The following is a 17,409-nucleotide window of genomic DNA, read 5'->3' on the forward strand; positions in this document are numbered from 1 at the left end:
AAATTGCACGACAGTAGCAGTTAAGATCTTTAAAAGTTTGCATCGAGACCTGAACATTACATGACACAAAATAAAGAGTTCCACATCTGTCATGAAAATTGGAGCAGAAGTGTCTGGTTTCATACTTTTGTTTAAAAGCAAAGAGAAAATACCGAGATGAGTCATCCTGTCATTGGTTTTCTCTAAAGAAATAAATAATAAATGAATCATTTCATTTTTTTAAACCTGCGTTCACGGATTTTTTTGAACACAACACTGACATATCATCACCTTTTAAGTTGATATTTTGAACAAACAGTTGCTTATTTCTACATCCAGCAGTTACGGAGCAACATTATCATTCATTTGGAGTCATGTTGGTGAATGTTAAGTCCAATATTCACTCTCTTTTAGCTCTGTTTTTACTCTCTACCAACTCCTGAGGGAAATATCTGGCTCTTTAGCTGCTAAATGCTCCACTATGTTCACCAGCTAGTCTACAGCTAACTGTGTCTGTTTGCCGTTTGGTGCTGAGCAGGTAGTGTACAGCGGCTTTTTAGGGCTTCTTCTCTGAAAACAGCTGCCTGCTGCGGCCAAAAACGACGCTATGAGAGCGCTGAGAGTGAAGCAGAACAGTAAAGTTACAGCCGGACAGATAAACAATAAGCTGAAACTCACTATAAAGCTCCGTAAAGCCGAGAGGAGCTGCAGAGTCTCTGGTAATTCTCTGTAGGTTCATCACTAACAGCCTCACCTCTGACATGAACCGCTCATTTCATACATTACCGTTTTAAGCAGAGTTTTGGACAGTTGGTTGCACAAAACAAGATATTTGACATATTTAGCTCTGGGATGCACATTTTCACTATTTTCTGGCATTCCACAGACTAAATAATTCATCAAAAAATAACAGACAGAAAGTGTTTCCTTCCATCCTTCAGATAATTTTCCAAACACAGAGCAGCGGCGTCCGAGATGCACCTGAAATATCAGAGCCGGCAGAAATAAAGAGAACAGGCTCGACCTGAGTTACCCCGTCAGACATACTCAAGGGTCTAGAAAGGAAACCATTCATTTGAAAAATGCCGCGACCATCAGCCAAATGGTTTTCACTTTCCAGAGAACTCATCTGAAAGTGAAGCTCACACGTGAAGTCGACAGGCTGTCATCACGACGCCGGAGGTGCGACGCTAAAACACCATCTGCCTCCCTGCAGCCTCAACTCCTCCGAGTCACTGAATCCCTTCCAGTGCATCTGGCTTTTTTCTGCGCAGCATCGTAATGTAAAGTGTTTTAACACGAGTTCACCTTCCACTCACAGCTTTGTGAGAGGTGTTTTTATTCTGAACATTGCAATCCCGAGGTTGAATGCTGTTAAAAACCTGTTTGAAGGGGAAAAAAAACAACACATTCACAAGGTTGCGGGAACAAGTCACGGTCGCTCAGGTAGGAAACAGCACAACCGTTTTTATAAAGAACACAATAAACCTTCGTCCAGGGTCGACTGATGTGACGTGTGAGCTTTTCATCCACGCTCATTTAGCTCCACCATGACCACCGTCACCATTCATACCAGTACAAAGCCCTTCAGTGCTAAGAAGAGTTGAACAAAAATAAGAGTCTTTTCTGCCAGCTGGTTCTGAAGCTCTGTCCACACACACACACACACACACACATATACACACACACACACACACACACACACACACACACACACACACACACACACACACACACACACACACACACACACACACACACACGGGCTTCGGGACAGAAACCAAACAATCTGGAACACACAGATCATCTCAAAACGAAAAAATGACATCAAATATTGGAACAAAACCACCGAATCACAAAGTTAATTAGAATTTTGTTTGACTGATAAAAAAAAAAAAAAACTAAGGAAAACGTCGACAATGTGCAGACCGAGCGGACGCAGCCGGGCCGCAGAAACAAGCCATCCACAGGTAGAACAGGCTCATGTTGTCATAACAGAGAAGTGGAGACAGAATCTCACTTCCTGCCACACTGTGAGAAATATCAAGATGTGAGAGAGTTTTAGAGAGTTTATCCATCTCTCCGATCCTCAGAAACCGCCTTCTACGTGAGGAGAAAAGTCAATGTTGTCACTAAGAGAAACAAGCTCTGCAGTAAATGTTTCTGAGTGTTTCACATCTTGATATGTTATTGTATATTTATTGCTAATCATGTGTCAATGTGAATCATTTTCTGTACTGCTTTGGCTATATAGGTTTCTGATCTGTCATGTCAATAAAGTTTATTTCAATTTGACCAAAACTGATCTCTTAAAGTGAAGCAGCAGAGCAACCTGCCAGCTGTTGAATCTGTCCTTCAACCAAAGGATCAGAAGAAGAAATCTAACTTATTGAAGTGCTCTCAGGCAGAAAAATGATGACAAACTGCAAAACACAGTTTACATCTGGTACAAATTTATTCCTTTTTTTTTTGTGTGTAAAGATTCACATCTCGTCCCTCCCTCGCTGTGATTTCTGACTTGCTCCTCGTGGCTGCCGGCATCAGATGTCAGTATTCGGGATTATCTGTCTCCTTTTACCTTCCTTCTTTTGTTCGTGAAGGAGCTGATCGACTTAACATCCTGCCTTCAGCAGCCTTTAAACAACGCTGCTGTTTTCACTTCGTCTGGTTTTTAAATGTCCGACAAACTCGCATTTCGCAATTTCATCTGGTGTATAAGACTTTTTTTTTTAAAGTTTTGGTGAACTGTAGAACTGTTTAGTATCTATATTCTATAAACTAATATATTTAGATGTTAATGGGTCTTAATCGATAAACAGACAGTCATGTAATATATTAATGCTAATTAGAAGTTAAAGATGTTTGAAGACAATTAAAAACACTCTGCTTTGTCTAATCATTTTCATCTAATATGTTTTTCTCCACAGTAAAAGTTAAATAACTTCCTTTAAAATCCTTAAAATGACTTCTACTAAGATAACTCCTCCTTCCACATCACAAGTTTCCAAATGTCCAAATGACATCAAGCTAAAGTCCAACAGGACCAAACAAAGTCAGTAGTTTTTGTTTTTTCTACATTATAAATGTTTTTTTTTACCTGCATGAGCTCCTGTTTCTCCTTCTCCCCGGAGCTGATGGCATCTCGGATGGAGCGCACCTCACTGAGGATGGCCTGCGCCTCCTGCAGCTTGTAGCCGTACGGGCTGTTGGACACCTTCTGGTCAATCCTGGACGTGAGGAGGAGGAGGAGGAAGAGGAAGAGGAGGAGGAGGAGGAGGGGGCAAAGCCGGGGAGGAGAGGGGGAAGAGGAGAAGGGGGTCAGTGTTAATATAATTCACTCATTCACTGTCAGCTGCTCTGGAAATGAAAAAAGAAACAACAACAACAAAAAAACAAGTTGTAATTAGCAGCTTCTTTCATGTTTACACAGGTAACTTGAGTCAGTATAATAGAATAGATGAGCTTTACAGCAACACCGTGACTCATTTTCATATAGTTACACTTGTTGATAAGTGAAAGCTGCCCGTCGTAAACACACAACCGCAGTCACAGGAAGGTAGAACGACTCGCTCAAGGGCACTCAGACAGCAGATGGTGGAGCAGCATTACTCATTCACTTTCATCACACACTCTTTCCAAACTGCTCCATGGAAACAAACTGAGACTGAGTGAGTTTTTTTTGAGTGAGTATTGAAAATTATCAAGTGCAAACTGACACCAAATACTAAGAAAGTTTACTCATACTGTCAGATTTAAATCCTGATGTTGATTTTATATTGTAATTTCTCCAGATAACGTGCTTGTGTGACTTTGTGTTGAAACACTGACGCATTGGAGGGTTTTTTTTTTTTTTTGCTAATTGAAGAAAATATTTTTTTTTTTAGGGAAACACTGAAAAGCAAAGCAACAGCATTGAGATCAGCAGGTTTGCAAGGTCTTTTTTTTCTCTCTCTAATCAATCAATACACTCCCTGATGCCACTGACTTGCAGAGGAGTTGAGCTAATCAATGAAAGTAGCTGATGTAGTGATTGGCTGAAATGAAAAACCTGCAGACTCAAGATACTTTAAAGCCAGCAAATCAAAACCTGTTTACATATTAAAGCCAATTAAATTTGACTTTGTATCTTCTTCTAACTGTTTTGGCTTCTATACAAACACGAAACCATTAAACTGAGCTTTTCAAAATAAGACAAAAACATCAGCCTTGTGTTTTACTGCTGACGAGTTGTCAGCTAGTGTGTGCCGGCAGCCGTCACAAGCATTAAACAGTGATTTGATTGACATCACAGTGCAGCAGCACAATAATTATTATTCAGCGTGTTAACAGTTACAACATGAGCGACGATAAAATTACTGTTTTATTCATGTTCGGGTGTCTGATGACAGAAAAAGGAAAAATATGTCATTAAGAAGGACTAAATTGTGAGAAGGGCTGTATTAAAGCGGTGCAGATGTTCATGTAGAGCAGGAAGTGACAGACGTTTTAACTGAGGCCCGACTGGTACTGGTACTGCTGATGATCTTATATATACAGAATATATACATAAATGCACTTTTTTTTTTCCCAATGATCCTTCAAATGTGGTTATCAAACCCTTGTGACAAAGATTTTACAGTTTAATAATAAACTTTATTGTATAAAATGACACCGGTGCACTGAAACAGTAAACGTCACTGGGAATTTAATAATTATAAAAAAATATAAATCAAAAAAACACAACAAAAAAAAACATATGTATATATATATTAAGCTTGAATTAAGAAGAAGGATCTAATATACATAAAATGCCACCTATATAGCATTTAAAAATACCAGTCTATATCAGACAACATATATGCTGATACCAATATATCTGTGAGAGGCCGATATCAGCTGACCAATATATCAGCTGACTGATATATCAGCTGACTGATACATCAGCTGACTGATATATCGGCTGACCGATATATCGGTCGAGCTCTAGTTTGAACCTGATGTGACTCAGGGCTGTCTGTGCACATCAAGTAATAGCTATGATTAAAAAAGGAGGAGGAAAAGATTTTGCCTTTTTCCTGTTGATTAGGGCTTTCGGTGTCGACGGACAACTTTTCAAAAATCACCTCAATTTCACTTGTGAAAGTCGTTTTTTTCATGTGAACTCTGTAGCCTGCTGGTTAAGACACACGTCACAAACTGCGATCTGCACCTTTTGTCTATCATACAAAGGTCAAAACTAATCTTAAAAATATCAGTTTTCATATTTAATCTCTGTCAACAGCTTCACTGATTAAAATACTAAGTAACAATAAGTGTGTGTGTTCTGTAAAAACGCACAAGAGGAGTGAAAAAGGACCAGAAAAACTGTGTAGACGAGCCGTTAGCGTCAGTGCGATCAGTCTGAGGACAAGACTGAATGTTTGTTCGACTCTTAACTTCCAGGTAACACACACACACACACACACACACACACACACACACACACACACACACATGAGATCCTGCTTTCGGTTGTGAGGCGCAGACTGGGAAGACCCAGTGAGAGGAGACGCTGCAGGAAACAGCCATGAGAGGCAGCAGCAGCTATGTAAACCCTGTCATCAGCAAGTCATGCATGCATCAGAATAACAGGTCCTTCCACATTCTTCAGAGAGGGAAGAGGAGGGAGGGAGGTTCGGACACACAGAGACAGAGAGAGAGAGAGAGAGAGAAAACAAGGCACAGAGAGAATGAGGAAGTGAGGGAGGGAGGGTGAGAGGCACTTGTCTGTAACAGGCAGAGAGAACAAGTAATCCTCTCTAAGTCTTTCTCAAACATGGACTTAGGCTGAGTGAAAATGGCAATATGAACCTTTTTAGAATTAAAACAACAACGACCACTTTACAACAACACAGAGACGTTTAACAGATACTGACCGTGGCTGAAACATGTCAGCTAGAAACCGTCATGTCATCTAAAAGTGATAAAGACAGTTTATTGTAGATTATAAATTTGGGGAAAAGTGTCTTTGTTGGTGCTTCACCTGAGCTCCTCCTCCTGTTTTGGTAAACACCCGCTTGTTGAAAGCTTCTTTACCCAAAATCATAAATCCATCTGTGGGTTGATGGGTGACCTCTGACCTCAAATGTTAAAAATACTCACACAGATTTCTTGAATTCACACCTATTTTGGGGGGATGTTGATGTGAGTTTTTAAAAAAAAAGCGGGTAACAACATACGAGGAGGGAAAAGCAAAAATTAAAAGGATTGTCCAAAAAAAAAACTGTTATTATAGTCAATAGTAGCTTTCTAATCCTCTTCATAGTACTCTGCTTGAGATGTAATACACTTGTCTCCCATTTCCTGGAAATATTCATCCTGTAGCCGTACGTTAACCCCAAATAAATACAATAACTACACCTTACTCTCATGCTATCCATGGCTTCCAGGAATTTTTTTGGGGGGGGGGGGGGCATTAAAGCAGAGGTTAAGATATAGTCATATTTTGGGGGGGGGACATCTGTAAATGTTTTGATTGTTCTAATTTGTCCAAACTAAACAGATGAAAGAATAAAGATATATTGAAGGTTGATCATCAAGCTTTACCGACTTCTTCTCTTTCCTGTAGAGTTTAACTCATTTTCCAGTGACGGTTGTGTTTTGTTCTTCTTCTCTGTTAAACGTCTGTTACAGCACAACGAGACAAGCTAGCAAAGCTATCAAAAACTAGCCTACTGATTCCTTTGCCTTCAATAACATTAACTTCAGTTTCTCCAACTGTTGCCACAAAGTTGGAAACACAATATTGTCTATAAGAGTAGTTTGAAGCCTTTTTAACCTGTGACTCCTATGAACAAAGCAATGTCTACCTGTTGTGACCAGTTCAATCAAAAAAAGATGTTTTAAAGTCCTGAAGAAATAAAATTATCCAATAATTCACTAGAAAAAAGTTTTTCAAAAGGTTTTTGTCTGCCTTAATATAGTTTTAATCATCTTGTGACCCCTCTGATTCATCTTACAATCCCTTGTGAGGGTCCTGACCCCCCCGTGTTGGGGAAACACTGGTCTTAAATATCATTGTACGCTGTAGCTTTAAAGGTTTGCATATCACAGAGCATGAAAAACAACCCAGGACCAAAAGTATATGTGTGTTCACATACGTTTGGCCGCACAGTGTAGCTCTAATCATAAGTTAAACATGTCGTCTCTTTATGTGAGAAAACATCATAAAACACTCTCTCCTGTGCAGCAGCATTCAGTGAAATCTTATCAGGAGCTGAGTGTCGGGCTGCATTCCTGTCTAAGCCTATTTGTATTTCTGCAAACAGCGATTGGTTGTCGGATGCCGTCTGATGACTGTAACAGGAGAGGGGAAAGTCGCGGAGGAATGCTGTCCGACCGCTCTGCCTCAGCTACTCTTTAATCCTCCTGACACTCTCACTCTGCTGCGTGAGACAAGACAAACAGACCGGACATTCCTGTTCGATTCGACGGTCGACCCACAGCGGAGCGGCGCGGCGCCTCTCTGAATTTGGAAAAACAAAAAACAAAAATCACACACAGCCTCAGTCTGACATGAGGAACGGATCTCTTTCAAATCCGCATTCCTGACCGATGGCTCCTCTCAGTACACCTTGCACTTTCCGAGGAGCTCGCTTCATATCCGAAAAAGGTGTAGAAGTAGGTCAGATAGACGGGGTGTTTCCCTTCGTATCCACATTCTTCAGCTGTTGTTTCTTTGTCGCTTTTATGGAGTTGATGGTGTTTAATGATCGGATGGAATGTGTGATAATGCTGAGCCAATAAACTCAGTGATAAGCAGCTGTTTATTGCGCTGAACATTTGCTTTTAACACAGTTGCTTTTAAAAGGTTTTGACTACCCGCTGTTAAAAGAGGGCAAATTCCAACAAGTGCAACAGTAGAAGAAGTCTTGGCTCCTTCATCTCTACTGTGTGAAAATATTCCTGTGATGCCCGAGTGATCGCGTCACAGAGAAAGGTGAAGGATGACACACATGAAAGATGAGAGCTAAGCAGGGATTTGGAGGGAAAAAAAACCCCCCAAAAAACTAGTGAGAGAAAGTAGAAATACACACACGTAGGAGAGGAAACAAGATTCAGACACCTGAGCAACGAGAAAAAGGCTAAATGTTACTTCTTCTTCCTCTTCCTGTCAGCAAACAATATCTCCAGCGGGGGCTTCACGACTTTAGTAATTGAATTTGTCATGCGTTTGAGTTTCATGCATCGTCCTAAAACTTTTGCACACTAGCTGTGACACGTTTTCATGCATGTTGTTAACGCCTCTGGCCAGTTACAACCCAGCCAGCCCACACTGACCTCCTGTAACACGAGTCTCACATTTTACCTGGAAGACTCGCGTTGTTAATGCCGTCGTTCATCATCTGTAATGTGAAAATGTCAGTTTCCACACAGTCAGAGAAATAAAACAAAAAAAGAGTGTGTCCTGGTGTAAGTTCAGTTAAAAAAAAACAATCCAAGCGCAGCACGGAGCGTCTCCTGTCAGACGAAGAGTCGATCAGGAGGTTGTTAACAGCGTCTGGTTCAAAAGTGTTTCAGCCAAACTTCACTAACATTCAAACACCAGAGCTGAGAGCGTCAGAGTGAGGGCAGGAAACAGAGTCGCTCTGCATCCCACTTTCCATCATCCGTAGTTATGTGTCATGCTGTCGCCCCGCGCCGTTCGCCGTCATCGTGCCGTTACGCAGTAATTCAACTGACGAAAAGCGAGTTGTAGTTGTTCTTATTGACATATTTTTCATGTCTCTGTAACGTCAATCAAATGTTCTGTTTTCTGACAATAAATAAGAAGTTAATGACATTTAAAACGATAGATTATAGAGAGTGTTACTGACACACAGTCACCTCTGTATCCTTCTGTCATTACTGGCGCGATGGTTGGTGTTGATTCACTGGAAATCTGCCAAACCACCATCACACTTTGAACGGGTGGAAAGTGTTTCAGCACAGAGATTTTTTAAAGCTTTTCTCCTTCTTTGAACACAATGTTCTATCCAAACATTATGTATATGTTCCCTGAACCTCTGTCCCCACCCTCAGAGTGTTTGTTTGTTTGTGTTTGCTTGTTTGTTTGTTGTTATTGTTGCTTTGTTTTGTTCTCGTGTGTGTGTGTGTGTGTATGTACGTCTATTTGCACAGTGGGCTCTGTGTTTTGTGTTTTGATCGAGCTGTGATATTGATTTGTGTCGTGTTGTGACGAGTAAATGCAAATGTTGGAAAATCCCTGACCGGGTTGTCAACAAATACACCCGTCAAAGTGCCCTTCAGCGAGGATTCAACCAGGAAAAGGGCAGGAAAGCTTCCAGAAGCAAACACGAGAGCACATATGAACCACAAAGACAAAGGTAAAACAGACGGAGAGGCGTGAGGACGTCACCGCTTACTCTTTGAGCGTCTCGAAGCCTTGTTCTTTGTACAGCAGCTCCTGCTTCATGCAGGCCAGGTCCCGCTTCAGCTTGTTCACCTGAGACACACACAGACGGGAGAGGGAGGAAGGAAAATACAGAGATAAACGGTTAAGAGTTTCAAATTATTTTAAGATGAAAGGAATGAAGGGAAAAACCAAAACCAGTAACGTGTTCTCTTCCCTGTCTGTGGCTCCTACTGATAAATGTTTCAAAAAAAAAGCTCACAAATAATAGTTTTATTTTTTTTAAAAGCTCAGTAATTTCCTAAAACAGCTGGTCACTGTAGTTTTTAACCAACAGGAGGAAATAGAGCATTTGTTGGGGACTATTTTCATCGGTGGATGAATCCATATTTGCTGCTCTAGTGAGTATTTCTGGCAGCAGGACGGTGTGTGTGTGTGTGTGTGTGTGTGTGTGTGTGTGTGTGTTTAGGGGGTGGGGGGGGGGGGGTGGGGGGGGGGGGTGTTTGTACTTGTTAATGCATCAACTCATTGCTGGTTTTGGTCTTTTAATGAGATTTGTTGTCAATAAATAAAAAATTAAAGATAATCAAAAATATCACCAAACTTATCGTAAAAGTTGAAACTCCAGCATATTGAGAAATGAATATTTTTTAAGGGTTTTCAAAGTTAAAGTTTTATAAGAAGCCAATTTGAAACAATTGGTTGAAAAAAATAATATGCATCCATTTTTATAAATTGATTAATAATCAAGTCATTTGTCAATGAAAAATGCTAAACAATATGATTGAAGATTGAAATGACGAAGATGAAGAAGAAACATGATGGGCATTTTTCACTTTTCAGACATTTTATACACCAAATGACAACTTGATTAATGGAAAATTATTTTGTTTCAAATAATCATTTAGTTTACAGATTTACAAATTACTCCATGATGAAAACAGTGATTAGCTGCAAGAAATGTTTATGTTTAGAAGATCAGGTTATCAGACGACATAAAGGACGGGATCACAGTTCTTCAAGTCTGTCTTAAACCAGCAGTCAGGTTTCCATAGTAACAGTGAAAGAGGATTTCCTCTCTGTAATCATTCCTCCTGTTCATACTAGATATTAAAAGATCCTTCAAATGTGCTTTCAATGTAAGTGATGGAGGCCAAAATCCACAGTGTGTCCACACAGTCATTTAAAAGTTGATATGAAGCTTATATGAGGCTTCATCAGTCTGAGTTATTCATATCAAGTGGATATCTGACACATTTACAGTCTTTTTAAGCATCAAATTTACTCTTTGTGTTTCCCTGTTGAGCTGCAGGTGGAAGTATAATAACAAAAAGAGGAACTTTGGTACTAAAAAGGCTGTAATGTTGAAAGATATCTACTTGATTTGACTCATTTGGACGCTGAAACTTCATATTAGCTTCAGGTAAACTTTTAAATACATTTCTGCACAGAAGGAGGACTGTGGATTTTGTCCTCCATCACTTCCATTATAAGGTCATTATGAAGGGATCTTCTAATGGTCAGTATGAACAGGAGGAATGATTACAGCAAGAAAAACAGCTTTAATGTTCATTTGGACTCCTGACTGTTGTTTTAAGGGAGATTAAAATAGTGAAAATGTCCTTTAAGTGATCCAGATTAAATATTATTTCACGTGGTTCGAGTTTAAAAGCATGATAACAGGTTTCATGGTGGAAACAGGAAGAAGAGGCTCTTACCCGACTTTTAGCTGTGGATATTTCTGCTTTTAGGATATCAGGGTCGTACTTGCTGGAAGAGGACGATCTGGAGTTCACTGTAGGAAAGGTGAGATATGAAGAGAAAAGAGATGCCCATTATATCTTATATCTTTTGTTTGTCACGGCTGTTTTTGTGCTGCACCAGAGAGCGCTGACAGAAGACGCCTCTGAGCAGGAGAGAGAGAGACAGAACCATCTACTGAAGTCTTTGTGGGGAAACATAGCTGTTAAATTAAAGCAATCTCAGGAGGAATGTCAAGGTTTTCTTTCTGTCAAGATTTAAGAGAAAAAGTACATCTTCACAAAAGAGAAACTCTTTTTTTTTTTTAAGTCAGGGACATTTTTGTAACCAACAAGAATCTCCTAATCTTCCTTTCCCTTCATTCCCTTAAAGATCAGCGACATCCAGGCGGTTTCTACTCGGTCAGCAGCACAAAATTGTGAATCAAAGTTCACCAGAGTTGAATGTATGGATTTACTTTGCTTTCATCAATCACCACAGACGTATTTCTGTCTGAATTTCTGCTGTTGTGACCGAACCCCAACACTGCTGCCGCCAGTCATCATGCTTTCCCCTCCCAGCATCATATGGTAATAAACTTAAGAAGGTATCAGACACTCACACCAGTTTTGTCTTTGCTTAAACATATTATGAGTTGTCTAAAGATGTAGGTATCTGCTGTGTGAGACATCAAAGGAAATATCTGCCAAAACTGATCATTTTTCTTTTTTTCTCTCTTCTTTCTAACTTCTCTCTTCCTAAAATGTCCCTAAACATAAAATAAATCATGCTACTCCATGTCCGGGGTTCCTCCGCTGCACTTACAGCTGGTCTGCGACGTCGACTTGTCCCTCCACGCGTCGTTGAGCTGCCGGTACTCCTGCTGCGCCAGGCGGAGCCTCTGCTCCTTCACCTGGTAGATCTCCTTCTGGGCGCTGAGCGCGTCGTGGGCCACGGCAAGGTAGTCCCGCAGCATGGCCTCCTGCTCCCGCTGCCACTGGGCCCGCGGGTCCTCCAGCTGGGTGCTCTCTGGAGGAGGAGGAGGAGGAGGAGGAGGAGGAGGAGGAGGAGGAGGAGGAGGAGGATTTAGCCACAAACATGCAGCGACATTTAATGAGACAGTCACAGCGTTTTGTTGTTTTAATCAATAAATGTGTATTTAGTGTACAGATAGTGTATTTATTTTACATCTGTGGCCAGTTATAGAATATATTCAAACAGCTTTAAACACAACTCAGCCAATCAGAGGTGAGCGCCAGGAGTTATAGTTATAGACTTATCTCATTACTTTGATTTATTCTGGTTAATAATCAACTAGTTTTAACATTCAGCATAATAACGTTGAAAAGTTTCAATCTAGAGCTGCAATGATTGGTCGATTCATCGTCTAGTCGATCGACAGAAAATTATTTAGCGACTATTAATAATCATTTGTCATTTTTTTAAGGAAAAAGGCCCAAAGTTTGCTGGTTGCAGCTTCTCAAATGTGAGAATTTTTAAGCTTTTTTGTGTCACACATGACAGTAAACTGAATATCTTTAGATTTTGGACAGTTGAGGCTCTGAGATGTTATAATAAGCATTTTTCACTATTTTCTGAGAATTTATAGACAAAACAAATAATCAATTAAATGAGAAAATAATCGTTAGTCGGAGCTCTATTTCAATCCAGTGAATAATTTCTTCATACTTTTATTCAATAATATATTCACTCTTTAGCTCCATTCATGCTGCGTTCACAGAAACACCAGTTGTCCAGTTTATGTAAAGAAAAACACTAAAATTCTTTAAAATTTCAACAGAAAACAACAGAAAATGTAAAAACACAGCCCGCAAACAGAGCTGGGTGTGGACAGATGACAGATAAGAAGGGACGAGGAGCAGGAAAGATGGAAGATAAAGACTGAGGTGAGCGGGGAGAGTCAGTAAGAACTCACTGGTGTTGTGGTCGACATAGTACGCTCCGACGACGGGGTCGTACGCCTCCTCCCAGCCGATCGGCAGCTCATCTCCGATACAGTCAGCAAACGTCAGAGGCTTCGTCTGTCTGAAGGAAACAGGAACAGGGACCGCATAAGTCACCATGTTTGGTCGCATATATGTACTGTACATGTCCTGGTATATGACACGTATCAGGAACACATGTATGCAAACAAAGAAAAGCATCACATCCTCACATTTGAGAAGCTGGAAACAGCAAATATCTGGAATTTTTGATTATTATTTGACTATCAAATTAGCTGCAAATAAACTTTCTTTCAACCTACTTATCAATTTAATGTTTGCTGCTTCTCTCAAATAGCAGCTCAAGACGATGTATCCAAATTACTTGTTTTAAATCGACAATATTCAGTTTTCTGTCATATAACAAAGAAAAGAATCAGATTTTCATATGTGAACGTTTGTCATTTGTGCCTGAAAAATGATCAAGTGATTATCAGAATAGTTGCAGATTCATTTTCTAATTAATTAATGATCAGAAGTTCAATATGACCGCAATGATCAAGAAAGAGAACATGACACTTCATCTAAAATTAAAGACAGGAGATTTCATACAACTGGAGTTAATTTACAGTAAAAATATCACATGAAAGACGAGTAAAACTCTAAAAAACACAAACATATTTGAACTCTGAACACAAACTTTCTCACATTTGATAAAACATTTAAAGTGTTTGTGAGAGAAACGACGTAAACCTCGTCCTGGTTCTTACAATACTGACACTTTTTTACCCAACATGTATGATAAATAAATAATAAAAAGTAAAAACATATGATAAAAAAGTATAATAGCTAAAGTATGTAGTGTAAAATGTATGACATATACTGTTAAACCAGCTTATAATTCATACAAGTGTCACTATTTATCATGAGCTCGATTTAATTCATGTATTTCTGGTAATGACATGTTAGGATTCATTTTAAATAGTAGCGACAGGGGTCACAAATTAGCCTTGGCTAGAAATCCTATATGCAACACATCTGTTTCATGTTTGTTTTGCATCGTCTCTGACAAATAAACTAATAAAAATATAAAAATAAAATGCTCAAACTGCCGCCACTCAAAGGTCATTTATATACTTTCTACATGACTTTCAGGACGAACTTTAAAGTGAGATTATACATGATGAAGAGATATAAGCGATACTTCACCTACAAGTCCTAACAATGAAAACTAATTAACAGAAAATTAATCGCCGACTACTTTGATAATCGATGATTCTGAGTCGTCAAATTCTCTTGTTCAGGCTTATTTAAGGTTGCATTTTTCACCATTTTCTGACATTTTATAGCCCAAACAACTGATCAATTAATCAATAAGGAAAATAATCATTAGTTGCAGCCCTACAGTGATCCTCTACTTACAGAAACCTGTGATCAGCCCTCTACAACGTGTCAGATCCAGATTAATCCAGAATACTGACTAATAACGCTGAAACACGGATTTAATCCGGCTCACTGTGTTGGTCTGAGAGCAGTTTCGTGAGGAGGAGGAGGTAGAGTGTGTGTGAGTGGAGAAGAGGGGGGGTGGGTAGTCTGGTGTTTCACTGAGTCCTCTATTCACCTCTGAGGGTGGGGGAGGGTGGGGGAGGGGGGGTCGGGTGTCCCTCTAGCTGGCCACAATAGGAGGAAACCGGCCTGTAGCATTCCACAAGCAGCGCTGACGCATCGCCTGGAGGTTTCTGGGGCAACCCTCGGCCTTACAGCGAGTTCACCGCAGCCTCCATGGTGAATTTAGACACTTTTCATTTTATTTTTGACATAACTGAGTGTTTTTATGACCCCCAGATGTTACAGTCTGGATTGTTAATTGAGGTTCTCATGCAAGTCGTGTTTCTGTAAAATGCTCTGTGAGTATAATCACATAAATATCATCTTCAGAACTTTTATTACAGCTTGAAGTTGTTTTTACATCTGCTGGTGATCAGAAACTCATTATGGCTGCAACAACGTGCTGCACATAACGAGACATTTCCAATTTTAGACTCCATATTACAAACTCCAGTCATACACAATAAACACCGCCCTGCTCGCTGCAGCTTTTATTTGCACTATTTAAAAAGGAAATATCACATATAAAAAAGGGGAAAGAAGCACAACTTCAAATGTTACTTCATGTGTTGGTTTTATTTATGCTGCTTTGATCTGTTTTTGACTGATTTGCTTGTTTGGTTGTTGTGTGCACTGGTGCTTCTTTCACAAAAGAAGTTCCAAACGGAGAAATAAAGTTGTTTGAATTTGATTTAAAGCCCCCTCCCTATGAGCCCAATCTGTGCTATATATACATATTTATTTATTTTTTTGCAGTATATTTTTTATTATTATTTTCCATTTCGTCAAACTGTAGATACTATAAACAACGGAGTCCACATATTTCATCATCCTTCCCATCTCACACCACAAAAACAAACATACAAACAAACAGACAACAGGCGCTCTGTTCTGATTGGCCAACTTCAGTCACCTGACCCTCGGCAGACTCTTGAGCCCACGTAAACAAACTATAGCGGCGGCAGCAGTAACGTCTCCCTGCGTACAGACACGAGACGCACGTTTTCTAGGTAGAAGCCAACAGTTTCATCGTGTAGTTTTTGTTTTGTTTACGTTACACAACGAGGAAAACTGACCACCAATGAGCCTTTTTAGTGACTAATTTCTGCTTCAGAAACGTGATTTATTTTACTGACACTTTAGATGTTTCCAGTGAGACATTATTGAGTTTATATGGTGACTTTCCTGTTGTAAACATCACTGGTGCTGCTCTAGAAACAATCTTTTGTTATATTTCAAATATAAATCAACTGCAATCTTGCTTTGAATTTATTATTTTTTATAATAATAATAATAATAACAATAATAATAACAAACAATATATTCATAAAGAACTAGACTGAGTATTGATAAATGAGTCCCTACAGCTGACTAGTGGTTACACACTGACTGAAATCTGTTCCCTGTAAGTCTTGTATAAATGTTATTTTGTGTGATAACTCATGAAAATGTGATGGATTACTTCAGGACACAGTGTTTACTTCATCAGTGAGCACTTTTGTTTCACTTTTCTTCTTGCTAATGTCTTGAGTGTACTGTGAAAAACTATTTAAAAAGTTGTTTTTTTTAATAAATATTGTCATGATAATGATCTAAAATGATGTGAGAATGCAAAGTTTTTAGTCAAACAACATCAAATTTTACCCAAACCACAGCACCTAGGCCCTCCAGACACCAAAACATCTGTTTAGTATTTATATTCCACAAAAAGAGTCAAAAAAGTATAACTTTGGTATGAAACTCATCACACTGACAGTAGAAAACTACCAAACCTTACTGCCAACAAAGTAAACAAGCAATTTTATAATAATATGACAATTCAACACATAATTCCTCCATTAACAACAAAAACAAATGAAAGTAAAACCCACTTCTCCTTGGTTTCACCCTGAGACACAACAAACAGCAGAGTAAAAAAAAAAAAGTGAGACTCTTCTCCGGCTCTTTTCTTGTGTTTTTGTGACTGTAGACAAACACGGAGCGGCGACTCGCTGCTGAAGAGAGAAACTGAACTGGGTCCTTTTTCAGCTGATGAATAATGAAAGGGGCCCAGAGAAGACCCCCTCAGCTCGGCTCTAAATTTAGCTCAGGAAAACAGGGGAGGCTTCTGCCAACGGCTGATCCCAGAAAAAGTCGGCTGGTTGGCTGGCTTGGTTATCCACATCCCATTATTTGATTCCTCTCTCTCTCCTCTCACCCGCTAAATCCCTTTTCCCTCTAATCGCCGAGCCGAGGGGAGTCGCTGACCTAAACTCGTCGCTCTTCGTCACAGTTTCCCCTCGGGAGCGAAGGACCGGCTAGCGGCGGCGGCGGCCCTGCCTCCATTTCACTCCATGTCAGTCATTCAATAGCCACTTGTAGAGCGTCTCACATGCTTCACCGCTTTAGAGCTCAAACTGCCTGCGACGGCTGCTGGAGCCGGCAATATGGACAAAAACTGTTGTCATGGTAATAATAAAGAAATACCTTGATGGGCTGAAAATACTCCTTCTGGTTTATTTTGGTTTAAGCTTTTTTTCCCCCCCAGTTTTTCAAACAGAGACTAACTAGAGCTGCAACTATTAGTCAATCAATCGATTAGTTGATCACCATTCACTAGCAACTATTCTGGTGATCAATTAATCAATTAGTCACTTTCACAATCTTTCTCTTTGGGTTTTAGATCGTTGGATTGTCTTCAAATGTCTTGTTTTGTCCCGACCAGCAGTTTATTACATAAGAGACCAAATAAACCAGAAATATTCACATTTGGAATCTTAAAAAATGACT

At 39.7% G+C, this 17,409-nt stretch overlaps 1 protein-coding gene across 1 annotated transcript in view; it reads right to left on the reverse strand.

Moving 5' to 3' along the window:
- The window catches only part of wwc1 (WW and C2 domain containing 1), a 63,192-nt gene that overhangs the window by 30,947 nt on the left and 14,836 nt on the right, over nt 1–17,409 (reverse strand). The window contains exons 2-6 of the mRNA XM_067608887.1: nt 13,026–13,135; nt 11,915–12,118; nt 11,068–11,144; nt 9,363–9,442; nt 3,077–3,206 (exon numbers count right to left, since the gene is read on the reverse strand). Coding sequence (XP_067464988.1) covers nt 3,077–3,206; nt 9,363–9,442; nt 11,068–11,144; nt 11,915–12,118; nt 13,026–13,135 — 601 coding nt within the window. The remainder of the gene's footprint in view (nt 1–3,076; nt 3,207–9,362; nt 9,443–11,067; nt 11,145–11,914; nt 12,119–13,025; nt 13,136–17,409) is intronic.

The sequence above is a fragment of the Thunnus thynnus genome, chromosome 13 (genome assembly GCF_963924715.1).
Source record: "Thunnus thynnus chromosome 13, fThuThy2.1, whole genome shotgun sequence".
Lineage (NCBI taxonomy): Eukaryota > Metazoa > Chordata > Actinopteri > Scombriformes > Scombridae > Thunnus > Thunnus thynnus.